The sequence below is a fragment of the Mastigoproctus giganteus genome, chromosome 7, assembly GCF_048544385.1.
Source record: "Mastigoproctus giganteus isolate SK-2022 chromosome 7, ASM4854438v1, whole genome shotgun sequence".
Taxonomy (NCBI): Eukaryota; Metazoa; Arthropoda; class Arachnida; order Uropygi; family Thelyphonidae; genus Mastigoproctus; species Mastigoproctus giganteus.
In genome coordinates, this window is record NC_143581.1 from 35331651 (window position 1) to 35345712 (window position 14062).

At 37.1% G+C, this 14062-nt stretch overlaps 1 protein-coding gene across 4 annotated transcripts in view; it reads left to right on the forward strand.

The window, feature by feature from the left end:
* Positions 1-14062, forward strand: part of Spg7 (SPG7 matrix AAA peptidase subunit, paraplegin) — a 300063-nt gene that overhangs the window by 37305 nt on the left and 248696 nt on the right. For all 4 annotated transcript variants that reach the window (XM_090377613.1, XM_090377614.1, XM_090377612.1 and 1 more), the window contains one exon: positions 12501-12533. In XM_090377613.1, the coding sequence (XP_090233739.1) occupies positions 12501-12533 (33 nt within the window). The remainder of the gene's footprint in view (positions 1-12500; positions 12534-14062) is intronic.

The following is a 14062-nucleotide window of genomic DNA, read 5'->3' on the forward strand; positions in this document are numbered from 1 at the left end:
TTACTTTTAACTAAAGGTTGTAAAAACAAAACATGCAGCCCTTCACTGAAATTTTCAATCATATAAAAAACATAAATAAATTTTCAGAATCTTCTCTTCATTCCTATTTACTTATTACAATGATGAAGGGAAAGCGACCAACAGAAAGTACAAGTGCTGGCAATGCTAGGAAACGAAACAAAATTGATTTAGAAGTGAAGATGAAAATGATTTAGAAGTAACAAGCAAGACAAAGTTTGTCTCTGTTGCACGAGAATAGGTGTCGCTGCTTCAACAGTGAATACTATTTTAAAGAACAGTGCGCGTATAAAAGAACATGTTAAAGGATCAATGCATTTTAGATCAGCAGTGATCACAAAACAGCATTCAGATGCTATATTGAAAAGGGAAAAGCTATTAATAATATGGATGGAAAATCAGTTTCAGAAGTGAGTGCCCCTGAGTCTAATGACCATTCAGGCAAAAGCAAATAATATTTATGAAGATATTAACAATAAGTACAGTGAACCCCAAGCTAAGTTTGTGGCAAGCAATGGGTGATTGCATAGGTTCAAGCATCGTGCTGGTTTCCACAACGTTAAAGTAAGATTTTTTGTAATTGCACACTTTTGTATTTTTGTACACTTTTGAAATTTTTCCTGCGCATGAGAGAAAAGTATTGAATAAATAATTCTATTTACATGTTTGTTGAACATTTCTTTTTTGCTTCAATCAGATTCAGTGTGCATAGCTGCGAGTGCTGCATAAGCCTTTAGGGAAATTCCGAATTATGTAAAATTCGACTTACGTAGAGTTTCTCAGAACGCAACCGTTATGTAAGTCAGGGAGTGGCTGTACATATTTTTAAATTGGGGAAATACTGGCTGTATGGTGCAAGGAAGCCTTAGGTTTCCTGCACCATCCAAAAAAATAAAATTATAATAAATCATCAATTTACTTCCTCCTCATGTAGGTATCTATCCAGCTGAGCTTTGAATTTCTCCAAGCTGTCAACCTCAACCACCCACGAAGGCAACTTATTCCATTAATTAAAAGCACTTGCTAGTTAAAAGAAAACTTCCAGCAATCCAATCTAAACTTCTTCCCCTATAACACCGAACAACAAATTTTGGGTCACACCTTGTTACGGGCACGAAAGTAAGTTTACTTTATAAATTTTGGGGTGCTAACCATGTAAATAGTGCTTTAAATGGCAGATTGGCCTTTGTTTTCAAAAAAAGTAGTTTTTTTATATTTATACAAGATATTTTTTATTTATATGGCAGTAAGATGTAGCTACAAACATACCTGTATAAAATACCGGACTTTTTGCCTTTCTCTTGTATTCAGCTTCGGGAGCATCCCTTTTCACCATCCATCAATAATCGGCTAACATGGCAGCACTCCATTTGCTTTTGTATCTTTGTTCCATTGCTGCAATGTCTTGATAGAAGCACTCACCATGTTCATAATTGACAGCCCCACAGTTTGGCGGGAAGAAATCGAGGTGTGAGTGCAGGAAATGCATCTTCAATGACATGTTACATGCCAGTTTTTCGTAAGAAGTAATGAGATCTTCCACAAGCTGCCTGTAGTTGTTGGCTTTAACATTTCCTAGAAAACCAGTTGAAACATTTTGAAAGGCTTTCCACGCTGATTTCTCGCTATCACTAGGGGCATGTTCAAACTGTTCATCTCTGAAAAGTTGCCTTATTTGTGGACCAATGAAAACACCTGTCATAATCTTCTCTGCTCTAAGTCTTGGGAATTTTTCTTGAAAGTATGTGAATGCAGAACCGTTCACTTCCCAAGGCTTTCAAGAAATTTTTCATGAGCCCTAATGTGATGCGGAGTGATGGAAGCAAAACTTTATTTGGATCTACCTGAGGTTCAAATGCTACATTCTTCTCTCCAGGTGTTAATGATTTTCATTGAGGCCAGCTCCTTTTCTCATAGTGTATATCCTTGGCATGACTATTCTTCTCACAGAGAAAGCAACAATACTTAGTGTAACCCGTCTATAGTCCTATTAAAATGACTATTACTTTTAAATCACCACATATCTGCCGCTCATACTTCCGATAGTGTACCCCTAAGAGGATGTTCTCCATGTTTGCATATGTTTCTTTTTTGTGGATGGTATATGCAAGAGATATTTGAAGGTAGCATATTTCCATTGTGTAATAACACAGCCTTAAGGCTAACCTTAGAAGCATCTATAAATAGTCTCCATTCCTTGGAAACGTGCCTCGTGTTCTTTGCTGCCATTAGACCATCAACATCCTTACAAACAGCAAGTTCATCTTCTGTTTGATAGAATTTATCATAGTCTTTATTTCTAGTATGACATGTCACTTTCACAGAATGATCTAGAAGATTCCACTGTTGTAGCCTCGAGGCCAAAAGCTCTGCCTTATTCTTCAGTAGTTCAAGATCCCTGAAGTCATTAAGCTCGCTTTCTGTGATTTTATGTGGTTCAGAAGGATAAAAGTTTGGACAAAATGATGGATTCCTTGGCGTAGACAGCTGCTGTACTTCTTCATGTATATGAAGTTGATATTCATCAGTGTTTTCAACTTCATCAGAGTGTGCCAGAAAATGGTCAGATGATTCAGGAATAGCTAGTACTTCACCGTGAGGCACGGGATGAATTGCAGATATTTTTTTTCTTCAATGTCATCCCTTTTCTAATAGGAGGCACCGTACAGAAGTAACAGTCTGTGACATGATTTGTTGGCTCCCTCCATATCATGGGCACTGTGAAAGGCATAAAACATTCTTTTCAATTCACTCATGCATTGAGTTTTGATGAACAGGTAGTGTAGCATATGTGTGGAGTTCAGTTCTTGTCCTGGTCACTACTTTACACCCAAAGTACAAGAAGTAGGCCTTTTTTATGGCTTGAGTTAAAGGACACTTTCTTCAAGCTAATGTGACTTCTCCACATATGTAACAGAAGTCATCCAGACTATTCACATAATTATGGGGCATATTAACCTTACACGGCATGAATACTGTACAGAAAGTAGGGATCTCACAGAGAACAACCGTTAACTGAGAACAAATCACCCAATACTTAGCCGTATTTGAGCATTACTGCAACACAGTTAAAGACGTATTCGAAGCAACAACTTATCACATGACGCAGAGCGAGACAACAGTTGCCTACACGTGATAAAAGCATGGCAGTACTAAAACTGCGGTGTTGCCATGCATTTTGCCGAAACTTGTAGTTGATAATGTGGAGTAACTCACTAATATGCAACCCCAGCTACAATTCAAAACAAGAGCCATTCGACAAATGTTAGTGTAATTTTCTTGTTTAGCAGCATAAAATTAGTCAAGATTGGGTATTTTTGTTTTGAATTTGAACTGGTCAACACGTAAACTAGTGTAATTTGAATTTATGTCCCCTAGTTATGGAATAATTTATAACTGAAAATTCCATCCTCGTTCATTTTACTTTTTTCTCTCAAAACCCTATACAGCTCACTCAAAACTCCTCCAGGGTGTCCAGTTTCCTAGTTCTGCTGTCCACATTCAGTCTCCCCCATATGGATCCCCTTTTGCTGATCTTTCGGCAGGAAGTTCATAACTTTCATTTGGTATAGCTTAAATTTAAATTCTCTAATGGTTAAAGTTTTGTCAACAGTTTCATTTCTGTAATATTTTGGTAATTTAAATTATGTAATATATTGTAAATTTAAAATTTGGGCTAAGGTAAAGAAAGCCAACATGAGAATGACGAGAAACGTCGGATAACTTATGCGGAAAATTAGTTTCCCGACACCCGACTCTAGCACTGCTTGCTCGGTAAACAAATGGTAGATGTTATCGGTCTGGAGCCGAAATCGAGAAGGATATATTGATTGACAGGGAGGCATGGCAAACAATGAAATGATTGGTGGTGGGCGCGACAGACGACAAACTACTGTGTAGTCATTGGTTGGCATTATAATGTGTATTTATGAGTAAAGAATGGTGCATAATAGTTTTGTGATGAACGATAAACAGGTAATAGCAATGATGACTCTTTTAAAGATGGAAGAAATTTGTAAGGAAAATAAAATGTTGGTTGATTTTTTGATGAAAACTAAATTAATAAAAGTTTTTTGTTCCGTTCCGTTCATTTTTATGTTCTTTGTTATGTTTTTTTCTCATTATTAAAATCAGATTTTCGCAGTTCATGAGTGTTTTTACTGTATTGTTGATTTAAGTTTAGTTAGGAAAAAAGGAAAAGGTTTCTTTATATTTCGTTATATTTCATAACCTGACCTTAAATGGTAGGTTAGGAAATAATAGGATAAAAATTCTTTATATATATATATATATATATATATAGTGAATAGCTATTGAGGTGTTGATTGATGTTATGATACGTGTGTATCTGCATGAGGGTCTTTAAAAATAAAAGTACAGTCATAAAAAAATTAATATTTTGTTAATAAACAATTTATGCGCTAGTCCACCCATGATTCTAAAGAAAAAAGGTTAGGTTACCCCCTCCATTTCAGGAGGGATTCAAGTCGAGGTAACCTGACCTTTTTTCACCATTAGGGCATATTATTGAACAAGAAAATAAAAATCCCGTCATAAAAAAATGTATTATTTTATGAATGTATTTCTAAATATGACAAAGATTCTAAAGAAAAAGGTTAGGTTACCCTCTCCACTTCGGGAGGGGTTCAAGCTCCCATGGGATTCAAGTGGAGGTAACCTGACCTTTTTTCACCATTATGGAAAGCGTTCATTAGGGCATGTGTGATTAGGGCAAGTTGTTGTTGTTGTTACAGCCAGGCCTCGCATAACGCAAGTTCGATTAACGCGTTTTTCAGGTTACTGCTATTTGAAAAAATTATACCATTTTTCACTTTACATGATGCAAATTTCCAGTTAACGCGATTTTTTTTTTTTTTTTATGCGCTAGTTGAAAAGGATTTGAATCGCACGTTAAACTTACCGCATGTCGGACGGGCAATAAACAAATGTTTGCCTGCTGCTCGCCTCAGTGTGTTCCATCAACCTTCAGAAGAAGACGTGTTACTAGCGGGAGACAAACAAGTAACACATCTTAAGAAGAAGACGTGTTACTTGTTTGTCTCCCGCTAATAAAGTCAATGCAGACTTGCATTTAAAAATTCAAAATTGTAAATGAGCCAGATGAAAATGTTACCACGAAGGAGATAACGATAAAAGAACTAGATGAAATCTTTTGTATCACAGAGAACCTCAAACAAAAGGTTTGAGGTTCTCTGTGAAGGTTGTTGTCGGCTATCGGAAATTGATTGATGAAAAGAGAAAGTCAACACTGTTCAAATATTTCCGCAACAGTCATTTCTTCATTGTGTATTTTATGTTAGAGGTTCCCAAACTTTCTCGGTTCATGGCACCCTTACTGAGACACCCTTAGTGTCTCAGTAATTTTTTCACGGCACACCTAGACCAAAAGAAATACCTAACAGATCCATTTATTAAGCGGTTAGGTATTAAGCGGAAATGTTGACACTGTGAACTACCTCGAGCTAATAGTTCACGCGATGTCTGACAGATGTCGAGTATCGCTGTGTTTCCCTCAAAAATTTAAAAATATTCTGCGGTGCACGGTGTGGGAACCGCTGTTTTATGCAATAAACATTTAATTCCATAATTATTTTCATTATCTTTTACATTGTGTACAGTTAAAAAGTTATTTAAAAGGTATTTTTGAAATTCTTTATGGACATTCCAGAAGGTCAAGGACCAATTATAATTTTTCCTATTGATTATTATATTCGATTAACGTGTTTTCATTTTGCACGATGCGCTCGCAGTACGAATTAATCGCATTAATCGAGGCCAGCCTGTATTTGGTTTTTAGGAGCATTAGCAACCAAGGCCATATTGCTCCGGGGATATGCGGTTGTCATTCCCTGACCTTTCCACATCTTCCGTATTTGGTGGTCATGGGCTCGAACCCCGGTTTAATTAAGAAGCATGTGCTACGCACTGCTGCTCCTGCCCACCTGGCTACAGAGGCACCTTAGGGCAAGTTACCATGCTTCTGGTTGCTACTAAAGTGATACTAAACCGATGTTATCATGTGTTGTGTTCCTGCACCAATCAGCACGTCGTTTGCCATGCCTACCTATCAATCAGTATATCGTTCTCGACTTTGCTCCAGACCGATAACGCCTACCGTCTGTTTACCGAGCGAGCAGCACTAGAGTGCCATATCGGGAAACTAATTTTCTGTTTAAGTTATTCAACATTTCTCGTCGTTCTCGTGTTGGCTTTCTTTACCTTCACCAAAATTTGTAATCTTTCTAATGTTCAAATTGTACCTTAAAATAATGGTTGCTATAAGATCTATATACAACAAAGTCCAAAGATATTGTGACTCAGACAGGAATGCCTGTGTCACAATATGAGCTAGGTTTCTGGACACTCAACTGGTGATTCCTTTCTTTGCACACATTGTAAGAGTGTACTGATCTCAAATTAGAACTTGGTGCATTATGAGAAGAATCTGAAGCACTAAAAAAATGAGTGCTTTGCCCTAGAAAATATGTAACTAGGAACTCGTCAGGGACTCAAGTGACCTGTCAAGCATTGCTCTCCTGATTCAGGTCCCAGATAAAAATGGTTAAGTCCATACTGCTCTGGTTGAAGGTAATCTGGTTTTATTGGGAGACTACTCTCATGGAAACAGATATTTTTTGTAATAAAGATAGGTGAATCAGAGTGTGTTTGTCAGGAGCAACAGTTGATAATGTTATGAACAGATTGTTAGCTTTTAAGTCAGTAAAGTGCATTATTATTAATGTGGGGACTTATGGTATTAAACAGACATGACCTGACTATTTGTTGGATAAATATAGAACCTTGCTGAAAAAATGCCATGAGTTAGGTCAGAATGTGAATGTGTCCGTAATTCTGCCCAGACACAATAGGCAGGATTATATGATGAGTCTTTTGGGTTAACTCAAGGCTTAAGAGAATTTGCAAGACTCTAGGGGGCTAAATTTTTATCAGCATGACCTGCACTTGTCGACAGAATGAATTTATTTTGTAGGGATGGTATTCATTTGAACAAAAGTAGTGCAAGGATTTTTGCCAGTATCATTGAGGATACTTTAAGGGTTCATGGAAACTGCTCGTTGGGGAGAAGGGTAATATAGATCCACATTTATCTGATGATAGGGGTCAAAGTAATGGTTGCACTCACTTCAAGAATTCTTGTTTGTTGCCACAACAGCTGATATTCGGGAAGATGTTCTGAGGATAGCAACATTTCAAATGAGCAGAATGAGAGATTGGGAAACAAGCCGAAATAACTTTAAGGGGCTTGTCAGGGTAGTAAATTATAGAAGAATACTTAGTTTTAACTGTGTCTACAATAATATCAGGGGTGTTGTCATTAAAATGGCTGAATTTTAACCCTTGGTTAGAACAACTAATGCTGACATAATAGGGCTAACAGAAACGTGGTGCCACCAAGAAATTGGGGATGATGAGTTCCACTATGGTACATAAAATGTATATAGGAAAAATAAGGAAGATAGGTGGTGGTGGTGTCATTCTTCTTAAAAGAGGATCATTATATTGCATCTCATGTTATGAACTATTCACAATGAATTGCACTTTGCTTAAACTTGAAATTAATAAAACCTCTCCTGGGTGATATTTACTGCTACTTATTCTCAGTGCATGCCGTAACCCAGATTGCACAATTTCAGAGACGGCTGTCTCTTCATTGGTGGGTGAATAGGCATTCCAAGTAAAAGAACTGCCAGTCCATTTGTGATTTAACTAAACAATATGAGATATGCCAAAAGGTATTGGAAATTTCATTCACAAATGGATTTTCAGTTCTTTTGCTTGGCTGCCTGTTCACCTACCAATGTTAATGGATATGGCCATAATGACATGGCTTTATTATACCACCAAAAAACTTCTATGTCCAACTGTGTTACAATCATTTTCAACAGTGCTTAGTGCAGAATCTCTTCTCCCTAATTGATAATTTCACTTGGGATTACTGTGACCTAGTTGAATTTTGCATTTACTAGTATTATCATTAATAATGCAGTATCATTAATTAAAACTAGAAATGACAACAAGAGCATGATGTGAAAACTTGAAGGACCCCCCCCCCCCCATTTATAACATTGGTCTGCTCTGAGCATTGTCCATTTATAACCACATTTGGTTTTCTACCAGTTAAATATTTCTTTATCCACTGTAATAACTTACACTTAATGCCACACTTCATGCAATAAACATCCACATTAGACTGTGTAAAAACTCTTTATAAAACATTTGTAAATTATAGCAAAGTTGTTCCTTGCATCTAGTTCCTTTCTGAACCCTTCATAATACCTTCCCAGATTGTTCAGATAAAATCATCCTTTCACAGAAGTATGTTGCAACTCTTGTATAACGTCACTATTGAGGTGGCCATGCACTGTATCTTTACCATATACAGGTTAGTTCAATTAAAAGGCACCAGAGTATATCTAACTTATTTTTAGGTTTAGGCTATTTGTCATTTTGACATTTTTTGTTATATTTGGGCTGTGTATTATCATTTAGATTTTACAATTTCTAAATTAAAACTTTTGCTTAATCAGCAGTTTTTTTTTTCTCAGTGGGAAAGTTGTTACCCATCTTTGGTTTAGTCTAAAAACATCCATATACAGAAATGAATGTAAACTGATTTTATTTGAACCAAAAATAAAAACAAATACAACAGTTGTATCATGAGGAGACATGATACAACTGCACTTGTAGCCAGATGTTCATAGCTAAATTGAATCACACAGTCATTGTGTTTGTTTTGTCTTTCCTTTAAATATAACTGGTTTACTTTTGTTTTAGACGTACAGAGATTGTTTTTAAGACTAAACTGAAAATGGGGAATACCTTTCCCTTGGCACCTCCGTAGCCAGGTGGGCAGGAGCAGCAGTGCATAGAACACACATTTCTTGATTAGACTGGGGTTCGAGCCAGTGACCACCAAATATGTAGGATGCGGAAAGGTCAGTGAATAACCACCGCATATCCCCGGAGCAATATGGCCTTAGTTGTTAATGCTTCTAAAAAACCAAATAACAACAACATAACTTTCCCATTGAGAAAAAAAACTGAAAATGGGGAATAACTTTCCCATTGAGAAAAAAAGCAGTTGGTTAGACAACATTTTTACATTAGCAGAGGCACATATGATGCAAGAAAGATTGCTTTTTTGCATCTTGCAGTCAAAAAAAAAAAAAAAAAAAAACCCTCCCATTTCACCCATCCATTAACTCTAAATGCTTGTCTAGTTCTGCCTTGAACTTATTTAAGTTTTTGACCTCCGCTATGACAAATAGAACTTTGTTCCAACTATCAACCACCTGCTGGCTAAAGGCAAATTTCTGCACATCTATTCTACAATTGTCTTTCTTCAATTTGAATTTATGTCCTCTCAGGTTGTTATTGTTGTTATTGTTATTTGGTTTTTAGGAGCATTAGCAACTAACACCATATTGCTCCGGGGATATGTGGTGGTCATTCCCTGACGTTTCCGCATCCTCTGTATTTGGTGGTCACGGGCTCAAACCCTGGTCTAATCAAGAAGCGTGTGCTACGCACTGCTGCTCCTGCCCACCTGGCTGTGGAGTTGCCCCCTCTCTGGTGAGTAATCTGAGCAAGAGGAAGAATCCCATCAGCATTGAGCTTTTTCAAACCATTTAAGGCCTTATACACCTCAATTAGATCACCTCGCAGGTGCCTAGTCTTCAGACACTGTAATTTGCAGAACTTAAGTCTTTCTTGGTAACAGCAACCCTTTGTTCCTGTTGTCATATACCATGTGGTTATAAAATAAGTTTCCCTATTCAGGAGACCATAGTGTCAAAGCTGTTAGAGTTAGTGCTGTGAAAATCGGTGGGTATGTCATTTAGGGTATGGGGAAGTGATTTCTAAAAGAAAAAAAACAGTTCAAATTTCTGCCACCAGGGGAAAAACGGCATATGTGCCGTTTTTCATATGTGCCTCACTGCACATATGTAAAAGTTGCCATTTTCTTCAAGACACTGCTTATGCAAATGATATCCTGTTAGATAAAAGTAGGAAAGCCAACGCCACCATCAATAACCATTATGGCTCTTACAAAAAAGAATGTGCTCTTTTAGTAAAACTGTTCTACCAGAATAATAGTAACGCTAATGCAGCACTACGTGAATATCCAAAACTTAAAGGTTTGCGTAAAGGACCTTTGTCATCAGTGGGGGAGTTAGGTGTAATTCCAGGCAGGGGACGACCACGTATCAGAATGGAGGTAGAGGATGAAGTGGCAGTTGCAATGGCCTCCAGGTAAAAATGCGAAACATTACCAGTCAGTAGTGCCAGAAGTGTGTCAAGAGACTTGAACCTTTCTTGGTCTTCTATACATAAAGTGCTTCAAATAATTTTATGTGAATCTTGCACTACATACAAGATTCACGTAGTGCAAGCACTAAAGTCTTGTGATCAGCAATAGACTTTGCTCTACAATTTCGGGCTCGTATGGAACTTGACGATACATGGGCTCGAATGATCTTGTGATCTGATGAGGCACATTTCACTCTTCATGGGTCTGTAAGATGAATGGTAACTAGTGCACGGTACTGTGCTGTTCTAAGCGATCATATTATTCCCACTCTGCAAGAAAGGCAATACTTGGAGATCTCATGCAAGATGGTGCCCCTCCCCACATTGGTCGACAAGTGAAGGAACTGCTCAGTTCAACATTTGGAAATGATCGGATCATTTCTAGAGACTTTCTGCAGTTCTGGCCAGCCCGATGAGCAGATCTCAATCCCTGTGATTTCTGGCTATGGGGATACCTGAAAGACAGAGTTTACCATGGTGGCATACAGACGCTTGTTAATTTGAAAGCAAGCATTAAACAGCATGTAGCCAACATCCCCAAAGAGATGCTATGCGAAACTGTGTTGCACGCAGTCCTCCGTTTTCAGAATGTCATCTCAAGTGAAAAAGCACATAGAACAATATCAGTAGATTTCTAAGTTCTGATATTAAAATCTAATCCTAAGTTAAGTATTTCATCTCATGTTTACAGTGCCAATTTCTTCTACTGGTAGCAGAAATTTGAACAAATTTTTTTAGTTCTACAAATTGCTTCTCTGTACCCTAAATGACATACCCACCGATTTTCACAGTGCTATCTCTAACCGCTTTGACACTAGGGTCTCCTGAATAGGGAAACTTAATTTTATAACCATCCGGTATATGATATGCTGACATGTTTAGTGCATCAGATTTTTTATTTTTTTTTTGTAATATTCTTGCCCCCTCTTTAGACTGTTTTACTAAATTTTTCCACCTTTACCTGATGCTTGCTATTGCTTTATATTTTTAACTTATTACTTTTGCTTTTCAGTTCACTCTTATATATATTTATATATATATATATATATATATATATATAATCAAGAATAATGGTGTAGAAAAGCTATTTAATATAGGGGGGGCATATGCCTGAATTAAAGTAACATATCTTATGGTTTAGGGACACTGCTATAGCAAAACATACCCTACAGTCATAATGCGTATATATATGTATAAAATATTGTAGGTAGAACGTGTGAAGGAGATTTATATATATAGAATTAAAACTAATGAATATACAGTATACACTGGGAGCAATATATGTTATGAAAGGGGGGGGTGGAAATGAACCGGAAATTAAAATAATGATAAGAATTGCAAAAATGAAAAATTGGAAAAATGACCAAGGTGAAATAACATTGCAGCTAAAATTGTGAGAGACACCGCAATGTTATTTCACCTTGGTCATTTTTTTCAATTTTTCATTTTTGCAATTCTTATCGTTATTTTAATTTCCGGTTCATTCCCCCCCTCCCCCTCCCAGTGTATACTGTATATTCATTAGTTTTAATTCTATATATATAAATCTCCTTCACGCATTCTACCTACAATATTTTATACATAAAATATTTTATATGTATATATTTAATTGTATATATTACTGCTAGTAATAAAGTGCACAGATTGTCAACTACTATAGAAAGATTACATAATATTCAGATGGAGCTTAACAATGATGCAAGAAAGCAAGTTTATACAGCATCAGTCAAAATGAAAAAAACTTTCCCATATCATCTGCCCATCCCCTCTTATAATTTATCTAATTTTTCTTTAAATGTATTCAAATTGCCGACTTGCACAACACCAGAGAGAAGTTTGATTCACAAATAAACTACCTGCTGGCTGAAGGCAAACTTCTGCAGAACCATCTTACAACCATCCTTTCTCAATTTGAATTTATGCCCCCGTCATGTGTGTGTGTGTGTGTATAATCTAAGCAAGAGGAAGAATTTCATCGGCTTTAACCTTACTCAATCTCTTCAAAGACTCTTGATCAGATCACCTTGCAGGTGCTGAAAGACTTTGGCGAGGTGTTCTGTTTACTTGTTTACCTCATTCGTAATAATTTTAAGTAAGATTTTGAAATGTGTTTTTCTTCATATTTGCAGATCAAAGTGACAAGAACAAGAATGACGATGATGGTAAGTTTTTTTTTCTGTTGTATTTTAAAGACTACATTAAAGGGAGCTTGCAAAGCATACTCCTGTTAATTTTAAATTAATGAGAATTAATATTATTGTTCACCATGCAAGGAAGCACATGTTTTACAGGAGGTCTGTTGTCTAATTTTGACAAGGGCGCCAAAATATGTTGAGCACTCATCCCCTCCCCTCATTAATTCTTGAGAAGAAGATTAAAATAGCATATTGTATTTCAACTAGTGTGACTGCTTTCAGGAAAGCTCCTGTTATTTGAAGTAAGGGCATATGCTATGATTATGCGAAATTGGAATACGTATTTGATATTCCTTGTTTAGGAGTACAGCGTTTAAACAACCTAAAATGAATCTCCAAAGAAGGTCTTGAACTAGGTTGATACTGCTGAATACACTGATATTCATTTTGTGTATGGGTAGTGTGTGTGGGAATTCCAGTTGAAGCTGAAGAATACCAATGGTAAAGTTGAAGCCATTCAACTTTACCATGCCAATCTCTGTCGACCAGTGTTCAGAGAAATCTTAGTTGATGGCACATACCTAGTAATTTTGGAGGTGGTAGCAGTAGATTGCATTAAACCATTAAGGTTCATTATGAGGGCATCATGATCAGAGAATTGCCAGTCTATCACCATTACACAAAGGTGGGTCTAAGAATGAAGCAGGTAACTACAAATCAGTTGGTCTGACTCAGTAGTGAGGAAAATCATAGTCAGTGATAAAGAGTGGTATAGGGACACTTAAGTAGAAATGGAATTCTTATGGCTATGCACAGTTGTTCTGTAAAGGGAAAATCATGTTTAACTAACCCAGTTAGCTATTTTGGCATGATTACTTATGAACTGGATGTTGGAAATAATTTCAGTACTGTTTAATTGAATTTTAGTAAGCATTTGGTGCAGTCTCTCATTATCGGTTACTGTATAGGCTGGAAGGCTACTCTTAAGGTTAGTCTAACATTAGAGGTGGGATCTCCCAAGGATTGGTTCTGGGACCACTGTTGTTTCTGATTTTCATAATTGAGATCAACGAATGGGGTAGATATCAAAATTTCCAGATGATGTGAAGATAGAGTTAGTGGTTAATGATCAGAGTCAAGCCAAGCTGGGCGCCTCCGTAGCCAGGTGGGAAGGAGCAGTAGTGCGTATCACATGCTTCTTGATTAGACCGGGGTTCGAGCCCGTCACCACCAAATACGGAAGATGCGGAAAGGTCAGGGAATGACCACCGCATATCCCGGAGCAATATGGCCTTAGTTGCTAATGCTCCTAAAAACCAAAACAACAACAACAAGCCAAGCTCCTTCAGAATGGTTAGGATAGGCTTCAAGGGTGGCCAGGGAACTGGTGGCTGTTTTAATGCAGGAAAATTCAAGGTTTTACTCTTGGGGAATAGCAACCCCAGAATAACTCGGTGGGGTTGAATTAAAAACAATGGAGGAAGAAAAGGATCTGAGAGTTACAGTATGGTTGGACATGAAGTTCTCTGAGCAGTGTTTAACAAATGTTTGATAAA